This window comes from Hyaena hyaena, unplaced genomic scaffold (assembly GCF_003009895.1).
Source record: "Hyaena hyaena isolate Hyena2069 unplaced genomic scaffold, ASM300989v1 scaffold_236, whole genome shotgun sequence".
NCBI lineage: Eukaryota > Metazoa > Chordata > Mammalia > Carnivora > Hyaenidae > Hyaena > Hyaena hyaena.
The window spans coordinates 2,031,590-2,044,442 of NW_024080868.1; the positions used below are offsets into that span (position 1 = coordinate 2,031,590).

Genomic DNA, 12,853 nt, shown 5'->3' on the forward strand with positions numbered 1-12,853 from the left:
TGCATGCTCATCTGTGGTGTCTGTTCTGTCCTTGGATTCTTTCTCGCCCAGAGACCGAGAGATCTAGGGCCTCTTGCAATCTCTTTAGGTAACACTCTCTTCCATAGCCTCACACTTCTGCAGCCACAGGCTTCTCAGTGTTGTTTGTTTCCAAATCCATTTGGGCCAGTTGTTATTGTAATTGTGTAAGTTGATTAACTATATCAAGTCATAAAATAAACTTTTTTAAAACAAAAAGTTGAGAATTTTGAACAATTAAAAGTGATTTGTAAAGATTTTGCTTTGAGTTAACTGGGGATGAGACTACTGTAAATGATTATGAAATATGTATATTTCATATATGAAATTTATATAAATTTAAAACCATTCTCTAGTCAATTTGTTTCAAAACTGACTTTAGCATTTTACCTCTCTTCAAAACAACAGTTCTCAACTTGCATGCGTTGGGTTAGCTAGAAGAGATTTTAAACGAACACCAAATACTAGATCCTCCCCAGCTCAGTGACATCAGAAGTAGGGGATGGAACCTAACCAGAGGTGTTTCTTTAAAGAAGTGCCCCACTTGGAGTTAAACATTGTTTTAGAGGAACTGATAATCGGATAACATAGGTGATGACTCATGTATTTGCTTTATTTGAGGAAGAAGTCTTGCAACTCAAATCAGAAGACTTTAGAAAATAAGAGTTTGGGGTGGGGAGGGGGCGCCTGGGTGGCTCGTCAGTTGAGCTTCCGACTTCAGCTCAGGTCATGATCACGGTTTCTGAGTCTGACATCCACGTAGGTTGAGCTCTGTGCGGACAGCTCAGAGCCTGGGGCTACTTCACATTCTGTATCTCCCTCTCTCTCTGTCCATCCTCCCCCTCCCTCTCGCACTCGGTCTCTTTCTCTCAAGAATGAATAAACATGAAAAAAAAAAGAAAAAAAAAGAAAGAGCTTGGTCCTATGTCAGAAAATGGGTGGATAATAGTGCATTTCTGTGTTTTAAGTTAAAATAAAATGCTTAGGTAATTAAAAAGTAGCGTGCACTACTTTTTTATGGCTCTCTACTTTAACCAAATATTCAGTTTACCATTAACTCCGATTTTGTTAGATGACAGAGCTTGCACTCCCTCAAAATATTGAAGGACTGTATTAGAAAAGAAAATTGACCTTGCTTTCTAAAATGTGAAGATATCTACTTGACCAATAACTTCTTTGCTGCCTGATCTCATCATGACACAGGTTGAAATATAAAACCTAGCCTGTCAGTGGAAAATTCTGCTTTCTCCTCCCCAAACACCCTCAAGAAATAGCACCAGTGTGGACCCTATACTACCAGTTTTGGGGGGGGCACCATCTCAGCAGACCCTAGAATCCTGAGTGCCACTCACCTTTTTCACAGGTGATTGAGCTTGAAATGGGTGGTGTCCAGGAATCCCCACTGCATGTGTACTGTGATGGCCCAGCAACAACAAAGCCTTTGGGGCAGGTTAGCTCAATGGATTCACCAATTCTATATAATCTCTGAAACGGTGAGATGGTCAGAACTTCCTGCACCACTGGCTTGAGGCACTGTGTCCCTGCAGGCAGAGAAACATTTCAGATGTGCTTAGGGGGGCAGAATACGAAACAAATGTAAGCAGATTTATGCAACCAAGAAGCAGTTTTAATGGGATGTACCGCATTGGTGCTGCTTTGGTGCCATGTTTTGAGTAGAAAACTAGGGGTAGGGTGGGCGGGTAGAGGACCCAAGCTTCCCCTGAGAGACTCCTGCACTGAGACACTCCCATTTAGTTCCATTATCTGAGGTACACTTGCCAGGAAGTGGCTCCAGAAACTTCCAACTCTCATTACATTATTGGGATTTTTTCCTTTCAAAAAATACTTCTTTCTGCCCCTCTTCGCCCTAGCAGGTTCTCCTGAGAGCAAGTCACCACAGTGGGGATGGCACAGAGGCAGGTACTGGTCTCAGCTCTGCTTGGTGGGGTTCCCTAACAACTCGATAGCGTCCCTATTTGAGCCTTCTTTGAATTTTGTTTTGACTTTACTGTAGCCTACAAATGGGCATGTGTGGAGCTTAAAAGCTCCTCCCCTCTGCCTCCGTAAAGGATGTGGATGTGCTCCAAAGAGAAAACTGCATTTCACATAAAATCCCATTTCTGCTACACAAAGAACAGAAGTATCCTCTTCCTGGGACTCATCAATTTGCATTAATTTGTCCATTAGGCAAGGCAGATGTCTGTGGTTAGATGTAGTTAGAGGACTTCCTGGATTTCTTTGCAAGTACATGCTTTGTAGTCCTGAGTCTATGAGGCTAATATGCAGGGGCATGAGAACTGAAATATGAAGATATTTTGAAATGGAATTTTAGCAGATGAATCCTATTTTCTGCTTCACTAAACCTTTTCACCACGTTACTAAAAAAATAGTATGATGTACTGATCTCAGGGTGTGACTCTGCTCTAGTTATATGGGGCACATTCATCCTTCAGGGCAGTCATGCAAGAAGTTTGGCCAGGGCTCACGATGGCATTCCACATCTCCCTGCCTCCAGGTCCTGTCCGGTAAGCATCTGAAGTACTGGTATCCGACAGTTCTGAACCCAGAAAGGCACGAAATTTCAACTTCTTCCCCAACTGCATACAGTTTCTTTTCATTCTAGAATTAAAATAAAAACCAACATGCTATCAATGCCAGGAACGGTACCTCTCAACACCTCAGGGTCCTCCTGGATTCTTCCTATTCCTTCACTCCTGTATCTGCTCAGGGACAGAGACCTCTCAATTTCTGCTTCTAAACATCCCTCAAAGCTTTCTCCTTTTCTTTGCGTTGTATTACTTTTGAGTAAAAACTATAGAGATGAGATCTTTAATAAAGAGCAAAATAGAAAAAAGGTGAATTTATTCCTGGAATAGAAACATATAATCTACTTTTATAAAAAGAATCATTAGAAAAATAAATCACTATTTAAACCTTTTGTGTGCTTTTAAAATTAGAATGTTGATCATTTTAACAGTTTTTGTAAGCAGCTAGAAAAAATAAATCAAAAATTATGTGGGTATCTGGATCTGACAAATGTAATTTTGAGGATTATGTTCTAGGCCAGGGAATAGAAAATTTTCTCTATAAAGGGACTCCAAAGTCAATTGCAGGCTGGTTTGTTTGTTACAACTACTCACCTCTGACACTGTTGCCACTATAGACAATATGCAATAAACAAGTGTGGTTGTATTCCAATGAAACTTTGTTAAAAAAAAAAAAAAGAAAAGAGAACAGAAAAGAAAATAAAGGGCTGGCCAAATTGGGGCTGTGGGCCTTAGTTTGCTGACTCCTGTTTAAAAGATTCATTCTCAAAGTGTGGTTCTGGAACTAGCAGCATCAGTATTTTTTTTGGAACTCGTTAGATACAGCAGTTTTGGGCCCTGCCCAAGATCTACTGAATCAGAAACTCTAGGCGCGAGACCCAGCAATCTGTGTTTTAACAAGCCCTCTAGTGCACTTTAGAGTTTGAGAATCTCTTTTCTAAAGACTAATTGACATTACCTCACTCCAAAATATTTCCTCCACTTAAAATCTTTAAGCAGAAGACAAATGAACACAAAAGGTACATTAGCTCAGAGTATTCTCCATGGATATTTATTTGCTGGCATTGGAGAATTGAGGGTTATTGATCTTTGAATATAAATATAATATAGTTGGAAAAAGATTAATTTAAAGGCTTCACTGAGTTGAAGAAAGCTAAAACAATCTTTTTAAAAAGTCAAAATTAATTAGGGAACATGCCTCCTGTGATCAATTTTAAATATTACATGTCTCTAATTTATCCCTAAAGCCACAAACCTATCTGAAAAATATATTTAGTTATTTTTAATCATACAAACATTGTGGCTCAATGAATAAAGATAAAATTAAAAGGCATTAAAATTGTACTGACTGCTTAAGAATTCTACAGGTTTCTAACCTAAGGCATTATAGACTATGACATCTCCTGTGACTAGTTTGTCTCTTTGCACGTCTTAGGTAGGGGATTAGTTTGCTCAGACTCATAAATAAACAATCAGATCTTAGTTGTAGATCCTTACAAGTCATCCAAACCTATACTGTGACCAAGTTCCACTCTCCATTACATAAGGGGACTTTAGTTTAGGAATTAGTAGTGCCAAGGAACCTGCTGTCCTTTTGTCTAACAACCAGGTATGAAGACCTCTCCAGGGAATTCAAGACAGAGGAGTGATAGAGTGTTTTTTTAAGTATTCATTTTTAAGTCGACAGAAGGTGATTAAGCTAAGAGAACAATAACCTTAAATAAAGGAAAACACATACTTTTTAAATTGTATTTTTTGGAATTTTAAAAAATGATTTGTTTTTGAGAGAGTGAGGGAGAGTGCAAGTCGAAGAGGGGCAGAAAGAAAGAGAGAGGGCGACAGAGGATCCAAAAAGGGCTCTGCCCCGAGGGTGGAGAGCCCAATGCAAGGCTCGAACTCCTGAACCATGAGATCACGACCTGTGCTGAAATCAAGAGTCAGATGCATAACCAACTGAGCCACCCAGGAGCCCCTTAAGTTCTATTTTTTGAACTTCAAACTTGAAATGGAGGTCAGGATGCTTACCCGGATGAATCCATTTTCTGGAGGAACAGGCTGAGGACACCCAGAATCTGATTCTGTCTCAGGGAGGTCTACTTCTTTCACTGCTTCATTGTCACTGACACATGGCTGTCCACTAAAAGAGAAAAATAAGTATGTGTGCATGAATATGTGAATGTATACGCATATTTAAAAAGAGAGTAGACATTAGCAAGAAATGGGTACACCAGATCCACGAATACATCGCTAATACACTGTGTTGGAATAGGTGAAACTCTGCTGCTTTCTTTACTCAGCAGTAGGAAAGCAAGCCTTCCCCGGGGCCCACCCTTACGTGTTCTCCATGATGGAAAATGTGCAGTGTTCGTCTTGCCGCTTTTCCCCCTCACAGGGTTTCCCTCCTTGCTGGGGGGCAGGGTTGTTGCATTGCCGGGTTCTCGATCTCTTATAAGTAGTATCACACGTGCTCCAGGGAGACCAGCAGCTCCAGTTTCCGTCCACCGCGTCTGGAACACAGCAAGCCCACCCATCCACCCTGGTGAGGCTGACAGAACCCCGCTGTGAAGCCAGGCCAGCTCTGTCTCCTCACTTTTTAGCTGTGTGATTCTTTGAGGAATATCACAGGGTTCCCATGAGGATGAAAGGAAATTACCTAGGAGAGGGCCTGACACCTTGCCTGATTTCCCTTTCCTGTTCCCACAGCCTGAATGAAATGGCAACAATTATGAATCATTTTCAACTATCAGCACCGTATCACACACATATGTATATGCATGTGGATATGAATACATATGAACTTCTTCTGAATAGAATATATATCACAGTACTTTTTTTTTTTTTTAATTTTTAACGTTTATTTTTGAGACAGAGCACGAGCTGGGGAGGAGCAGAGAGAGAGGGAGACACAGAATCGGAAACAGGCTCCAGGCTCTGACAGCACAGAGCCTGGTGTGGGGCTCGAACCCACGAACCGTCAGATCGTGACCTGAGCCGAAGTCGGACGCTTAACCGACTGAGCCACCCAGGCGCCCCATCACGTTACTTTTTTAAAGGTCACAGAATATATTTTCAACATCCCCTTGCTAAGGAGAATTAGAGAGCCATGAACACTGTTAGTTCTGTATGAAAACTTTGGTTGTTGGCTTAATTTATCTCTTATTACGAAGCCATTGTCATTCTACATTATAGCGTTCTACTGTTATAACAACAGTATTACACATTTTATTTTATAGTATGGTTTATTATTATATTTTATATTATAGGCACTGTGCTGCAAAATATATAAATATAAATATATACATGTAAATATACGTATATGTATAAAATCTTCAGGTACATGCTGGCATTGCCCCCATTTTATGGATGAAGGGATTGGGGCATAGAGGGGTTAGGGGACTTTTCCAAGGTTGTATAGCTGGGAGGTTACAGCCAAGAATCGCTCACACCAGGGCTCTTTGACCTTAGAGTCTTTTTACAAACTTATCTTCCTTGTGAGTTTGGATAAGGTGGAAGCTGCTAATGGACATTTTGTCTTATCTGACCAAACTAGAATACCTTTTGGAGGAGAAAAGAGGCCTACCTTCCCTCCCGCCCCCACGGTGTCCGATACTCACTGGATTTATAATCCGGGGAGCGTCTCTCACAGTTCTCTCCGTACGTGCCGCTCTGGCACACACACAGACACTCCGTCCCTGAGAGTGTGGGGCGGCCGTTATTAGGGCACGGAGCACACCGGCAAGGGTCAAACTTGGCCGCGTATTCTCGAAAAGCTTTCCTGAGGTTGTTCCTTCTGGTCACCGCACAGGGGATGTTTCTCACCAGGTCGGTGATGGGGGCAAGCTAAGGGCAGATGGTAGAGAGGAGGTCCAGTCCATCGCATCCCTTTGGCATATGTTGCCACCCCAGCTCAGTTCACATGGCCTGAGAGGAGAGGTCTGGAAAATCCGACACTTCAAAGGGATTATTGTAGAACATAGCATATCTGCCTGTTGAACCAGTGGAGAAAAACCCTCTCTGTGAGGGTAGGGGAGTTCCTTTTCTTTCCCTTCTATAGTGGGTAGAGCAGCTCTCTGCAGGAGTAGCTGGCTTCTCTTGTTCCTCATGTGATGTCGCTGGGGCTTACTTTCCCTGGAATCCTATTATGAAGGAAGCCTCCCAGACAGTGTCACTTACTTGGACTTACATCACATTACTTAGTAAGCACCAACTGGGTGCCTCAAGGTTCTGAGAGAGGTGACTGAGAGTCGGGCAGCCCATGACTGCTCTGCTGAGTGCTCTGCTGAAATCTCATTAGGTTTGATTCAAGCAGAAAAATTCAGAGAGGGTGAGGAGAGGCTTTCTGTGTTCTTGTTTGCAGGTACATGATTGGCTTTTGGTGGAACCAGATGACAAAATATGGAGCAGGAGAAATTACCTCGCCCATAGGATGAATGAAAGAATTACAGTAACAAATAATGGAGGTAACACAAAATCAGGGCTCATTTTATTAACATTTTAAAGCCTCAAAGGAAAGACTATCTTGTATAGTGTATGACTCGCAGCTGCCTGGCCAGATCTCACTTTCCCACCATAGCCTGCAGCGCTCAAATATCTTCCTGTTGCAGGTAAATTATTTTATTTTCGTAATGATTGAATTCCTTTATCTTCATTTAAATGCAATAAGCAGAACAGCTTCTTTGAGGGCTTTAAAAAGTGTGCTTATGTTTTAGTCAAAACTGGTTCAAAATCGCATATGACTGATACGTGGGCGAAGTATTCTCTAAATAATAAAAGTCAACTTTTCATGTAATCACAACAAATATAGGACAGGTCATTGTAATCCATGGTGCCAGAAACAGAAAGCCAAGTGGATCTAAGATCCCATTTATCCCACAGAGCGATAAATGAAGATTTAGGAGTGCTCACTGAATAAAAAGATGCAATAAAGTATACGAATCATATTTATTGTACACATGGGGAGTATACGTGTATACTTAAGGCAAGTTTGAACAGTTGTATTCACTAAATTCCTCTTCCTGGTATTTTATATATGCTGGGAATTCTAAATACTGTACCAGAGAATGCTTATTTCAAAAGCAAAAACAATCAATGTGTAATCTAACATTTTTAAAAAAGTACATTGAGCACATATACTAAAGAAAGATGTTTCCTCTATCATCTGAGAGGAAAATGGAAAAGGAATTGTGTGGTGTATGATTTGGACTGCTAGAGAGCTACTTCAGTTTTCTTACCCATGATATTTTTTACTCTTACCTCAAAGTCAATCACAGAGGGATTTTCCTTCACGGATTCTAACCACTCAGCAAATACCTTCTCATCAGGACTAGAGTTCCCTCTTTCCCACACCAACTTGGCTGCGTACTCACTTCTCCCACCTCGAATCAGAGAGATGGATTTCTCTGTTCCCTGCAAAACCGAGCCTGCAAGGTGTTTTGAGAAAATTATTCACTTAATTCTACTGCAGATTCAAACTTTAAAGAAAAGCCTATTTGCACAGGAGCAGAAATAGATGGTAGTCATGCAGCTCCATTAAATAAGCTAGTGAAAGGGCACGTGGGTGGCTCAGTCAGTTAAGTGTTCAACTCTTGGTTTTGGCTAAGGTCATGGTGTCACGTTTGTGAGTTTGAGCCCTCCGTCAGTCTCCAGGCAGAGTCTCCTTGGGATTCTCTCTTTCCCTTTCTGCCCTTCCCTGCTCGCACTCTCTCTCCCTCTTTCCCTAAGTAAATAAATAAACTTAAAAAAACAAGCTAGTAAAAAGCAAGAGAACACTCCTCTGCCCTACAGGGAGCTCAATAATAGAAATGATAACAATGTTACCAGTTACCATTTATGAAGCAGCTTGTATATTGTAGGAACTTTGCACATATTGTCTTGAGTAATTCTCACAACAATGTGGAGAAGTAGATATTATTAGAAACACTGACTTTGAAGCTAGAAGCATTTTAGCCTGGAACGCATGTAGAGTTGCTGGAACTGGCAAGGGGGTGGGAAGCTGAGATATTAACCTGCCCAGGTCCGGACTACTCTGCTCCCTGCTCTTTGATGCTGAACCTCCCACTTTTGACTTATATTTGCATACGTCTTGGCCCTTCAGAATAACATAAATCACATGGTTTCTGATATCCCATCAGTTGACTGCCATGCTGGAGACTTCCAATTACAGGAAAAGCTGATAGAATGCTTTTAAGCTTAGAGACAGGTGCAAAAGCGTAACTAACCAGAGAAAGAAAAAGTTAAACCTCAGATTAGGAGTTGGCCCGGTGTTCCTTTAGAAGCAATGAGATTTAATGTAAACAACACAGATCTTTTACACAAATTTTCAAACACAATTTCTGTGAACTAATGGGGTCTTTAATAAGGGTAGGAACTGAGGAATAGGAAATAGTAGGGAGAAATAAAAGCAAATGAAAAGGAGGCGAGTGATATGGGTGAGAGTTAATGGCATTAATTTGCTGTTTATTGTGAAGTACCAGTAAGGATTAGCTATGCTTCCACTGTTTAGAACTTCTAAGGGTGGGGGCGCCTGGGTGGCTTAGTCGGTTAAGCGCCCAACTTTCGCTTAGGTCATGATCTAGTGGTTCGTGAGTTCGAGCCCCGCGTCGGGCTCTGTGCTGACTGCCAGCTCAGAGCCTGGAGCCTGTTTCAGAGTCTGTCACTCCCTCTCTCTCTGACCCTCCCCTGCTCACGCTGTCTCTCTCTCTCTCCTAGAAATAAATTTAAAATATATATATATATATATAAAAAGAAATTCTAAGGGTGTCTGGGTGCTGCAATCAGTTAAGCATCTGACTCTTGATTTCAGCTCAGGTCATGATCTTTTGGCTTCTTAGTTTCAACCCCCATGTTAGGCTCTGTGCTGGCAGTACAGAGCCTGCTTGAGATTCTCTCTGCCCCTCCCCCATTTGCACTGTCTCTGTCTTTCTCAAAATAAATAAATAAGCTTAAAAAAAAGAGACTAGAATGATCAGAACAATGGGTGAAATACTGTCTCTGTGAAGAAAGTAATATGATCCTTCTCAAAGTTTGCATAAGATAACACAGGGGTATAAGAAGAACAGTTTAGAGGTTTTTGTATTTATTTTTCACATAAAAATAGAGAGAAAATAGTATCTGCCATTTTATCATATACGGGTTGACAGTAGCTCTGACAAGCCAGTTCACATGGACTGATACTGTGTATTTTATGAATGGATTGACACTAGTAAGTGTTAAATATGATAACCATAGGATCCTGAAGGAGGAAGCATTAAGTCTGTTTATTACTCCATTAGCTAGTTTGAACAGAACTAACTCTTACAAGTGAACAGTGGTTTAAAAAGATTTCAGGAAGAGGGGCACCTGGGTGACTCAATTGGTTTAAGTCTCTGACTTTGGCTCAGGTCATGATCTGTGGTTTGTGAGTCTGAGCACCGTGTTGGGCTGTGTGCTGACAGCTCAGAGCCTGGAGCCTGCCTCGGATTCTGTGTCTCCTTGTCTCTCTCTGTCCCTCCCCTGCTCAAACTATGTCTCTCTCTCCTTCAAAAAATAAATGAACATTAAAAAAATTTTTTAAAGATTCCAGGAAGAAAATGCAGATTGAAGATGATACTAATCTTGCAAACATAAACAAAACAACTAGTAAAAGGAAGAACAGATATTTCTTTCTTTTTAAAATTTTAACATTTATTATTTTTGAGAGATAGAGGGAGACAGAGCATGAGTGGGGGAGAGGCAGAGAGAGAGGGAGACACAGAATCTGAAGCAGGTTCCAGGCTCTGAGCTGTCAGCACAGAGCCCTATGTAAGACTCAGACTCATGAACCGTGAGATCATGACCTGAGCTGAAGTCGGATGCTTAACCAACTAAGCCACCCAGGCGCCCCATGGAAGAACAGATATTTCTTATACAAGCTTCTCATAAGCCACAACATGAGATTGACACCAAAACTGCCCAAAACACACAAAAAATTTCAAGGAGTTTTTATGAAATATTCTTTCATCATTATAATATGAGCGAGACAATGAAATACATTCTGTTTATTTCATAGAGGCTATCTTTTAACATTTTATCTTTTCTACATTTATATATATTTTGTATACATACTATATTTTTAGAAGAATATATAAAATTTGTTAGTATTTTTTTAGTAAGTATATTAGGAATATATAATAACAAAAATTAATGAGATCATTACAGATTTAAAAAGTTTGGAGTCCCGTGATTTAATCCGATGAGCTCAGGATTAGAAATAGACAAATTATGTTTTTGTGTGTGCTTTACCCTTCTTCTTCTTCTTCTTCTTTTTTTCTTGAGAGAGAGAGGGCACAAGTGAGTGAGGATCAGAGGGAGAGAGAGAGAGAGAGAGAGAGAGTGAGAGAGAGAGACAGGATCCCAGAAGGGGCAAAATGGGAGAGAAGTGGGGCTCACCCAAAGCAGGGCTTGTGTTTACCCAAAGTGGGGCTTGAGCTCACGAACCATGAGATCATGACCTAAGGTGAAGTCAGATGCTTAATGTCTGAGCCACCCAGGCACTGTGTGTGCTTTACTCTCAAATGTGCTTTGATTTTAAGCAAATTGTCCTCACAATCCACACACATTTGTGGAGAATCTTCTATATGCCAGGTACTAAAGACTGAGAGAAATGCAAAATATGACTTTTGTATTTGAAGGACTTAGACTCTCTACGAGGAGACAAAATAGGTACATATAAATACTAGTACAACTATAGAGAAATAAAAACAGGAAAGAAGAAAAGGGGAAATGGAAGGAAGGAGAGAAGGAAGGAAAGGAGGTAAGAAGGGAGGGTAGGAAAGGGAAAGAAAGGTAAACAAAAAGACCAGTAAAACAGTTTTGCTAAGTGTCACTGAGTGGTCCAGCAAAGAATGATTCCTGTTTTCAGGGAAGTGTAAGAATTCTGTGATCTTAGGCAATGGGGGGGGGGGGGGGGATGTTAAAGGACTTTGAGGCAAAGCTAAGACATGGTAGGGGGCAATGTGCTCCCAGCACGGGGGCAAAGATCTGGAATGAGGGGCACATTTGCCATGTTCTGGAGGTAGTGCCTATGGACATCCACTTGACTTCAAGTTGAAGGCTCAGGTAGGTGGAAAGCAACAAAACAGAGGATCTGGATGTAAAGCCAGAGACTGGACTTCATTCTCTAGGTTTACCAATGACTACATTCTCTAGAAACGTTTGATTTTGAGTTGGGGAGTTGACACAATTCAGGTGTATTAGCAATGTGTCACCTGGATAGCGATGGATAGTTGATAAACTAGTTTGGAGCCCATTGGAATAGTCTCTGATTTTGCAGCGTCCTTTCCTTATTCCTACAAGCTGAAAACTGTGGGTCCATCTTTGACATTTTCTCATCTCTTGTTGGATGGATTTTAAAATTAAGTAGTTTTTGTTTTTTTTAGCAAGTACTCAAGAATGTGTATTCTTAGAATTCTCGTGTTTTGAGATATCTTCCTGTTACCTTTATATATAAAATTATTTTTTCTCTCAGAAATTTGTGGACGTTATTGTTTCATAGCATTGAATTTAGCTATGGAGAAGTCTGAGGCCAGCTTTCTCTTTGTTGTTTTTGTTGTTCTGTGGGAGACTTGTTCTTTCATCCAAGATACCTGAAGAATTCATTTTTAAAATCTTGGTAATTAGTAAATTAATTAGAATTTGTCTTGAAGTTGTATATTTAAACAGTATTTCTGATTCATATAATCAAAACAAATTTCTTCCTTTATTTCAGGGATATGTTTATAGTTTAAAAAAATTTTTTAAACAGTTTTTCTGTTTAATTTCTTGGTATTTCTATTTCAGGAACATGAATTCCACTGATTAAATTATATTTGTCCTTCCATTTCCATTAGATTTTCCTTAACTGTTAATATCTACATTTTTCTCTATATCTATTATAGATTATTTTGAATCTTTCCTATATGTGATTAACTTTCCTGATTTTATTTTCAGACAATTATATTTTGTCCTTGTAGTATCTAATTTATTTATAACTATCATGGTAATATTTCTCAGTGTTTGTCTTCGTACCTTAGCTTTGAGATCTGTCTTTTCAATTAATCCTTACAATCTTTCTGACTGTGACCACCTGATTTGTTGAATTCACATTCTTATTAAATTATTTTGTTGCATGAAAAATTGGTTCAGACTCTATATCCATTCTTTGGTTTATGTTGTTAGGTTATTTGTCTGTTTTGCATGCTCTCCTTTTCCTTCCTTTTATTTATTTTTTTGCTATAATATGATCGCCTAGTTGTCAAACCAACCATTCTCATTTTGCTCATGCTTACCATGGG

General features: G+C 40.1%; 1 protein-coding gene across 1 annotated transcript in view; it reads right to left on the reverse strand.

The window, feature by feature from the left end:
- Positions 1-12,853, reverse strand: part of C6 (complement C6) — a 56,870-nt gene that overhangs the window by 12,941 nt on the left and 31,076 nt on the right. Inside the window, exons 9-14 of the mRNA XM_039244262.1 lie at positions 7,818-7,984; positions 6,179-6,404; positions 4,900-5,071; positions 4,590-4,701; positions 2,505-2,637; positions 1,371-1,559 (exon numbers count right to left, since the gene is read on the reverse strand). Of these exons, the coding sequence (XP_039100193.1) occupies positions 1,371-1,559; positions 2,505-2,637; positions 4,590-4,701; positions 4,900-5,071; positions 6,179-6,404; positions 7,818-7,984 (999 nt within the window). The remainder of the gene's footprint in view (positions 1-1,370; positions 1,560-2,504; positions 2,638-4,589; positions 4,702-4,899; positions 5,072-6,178; positions 6,405-7,817; positions 7,985-12,853) is intronic.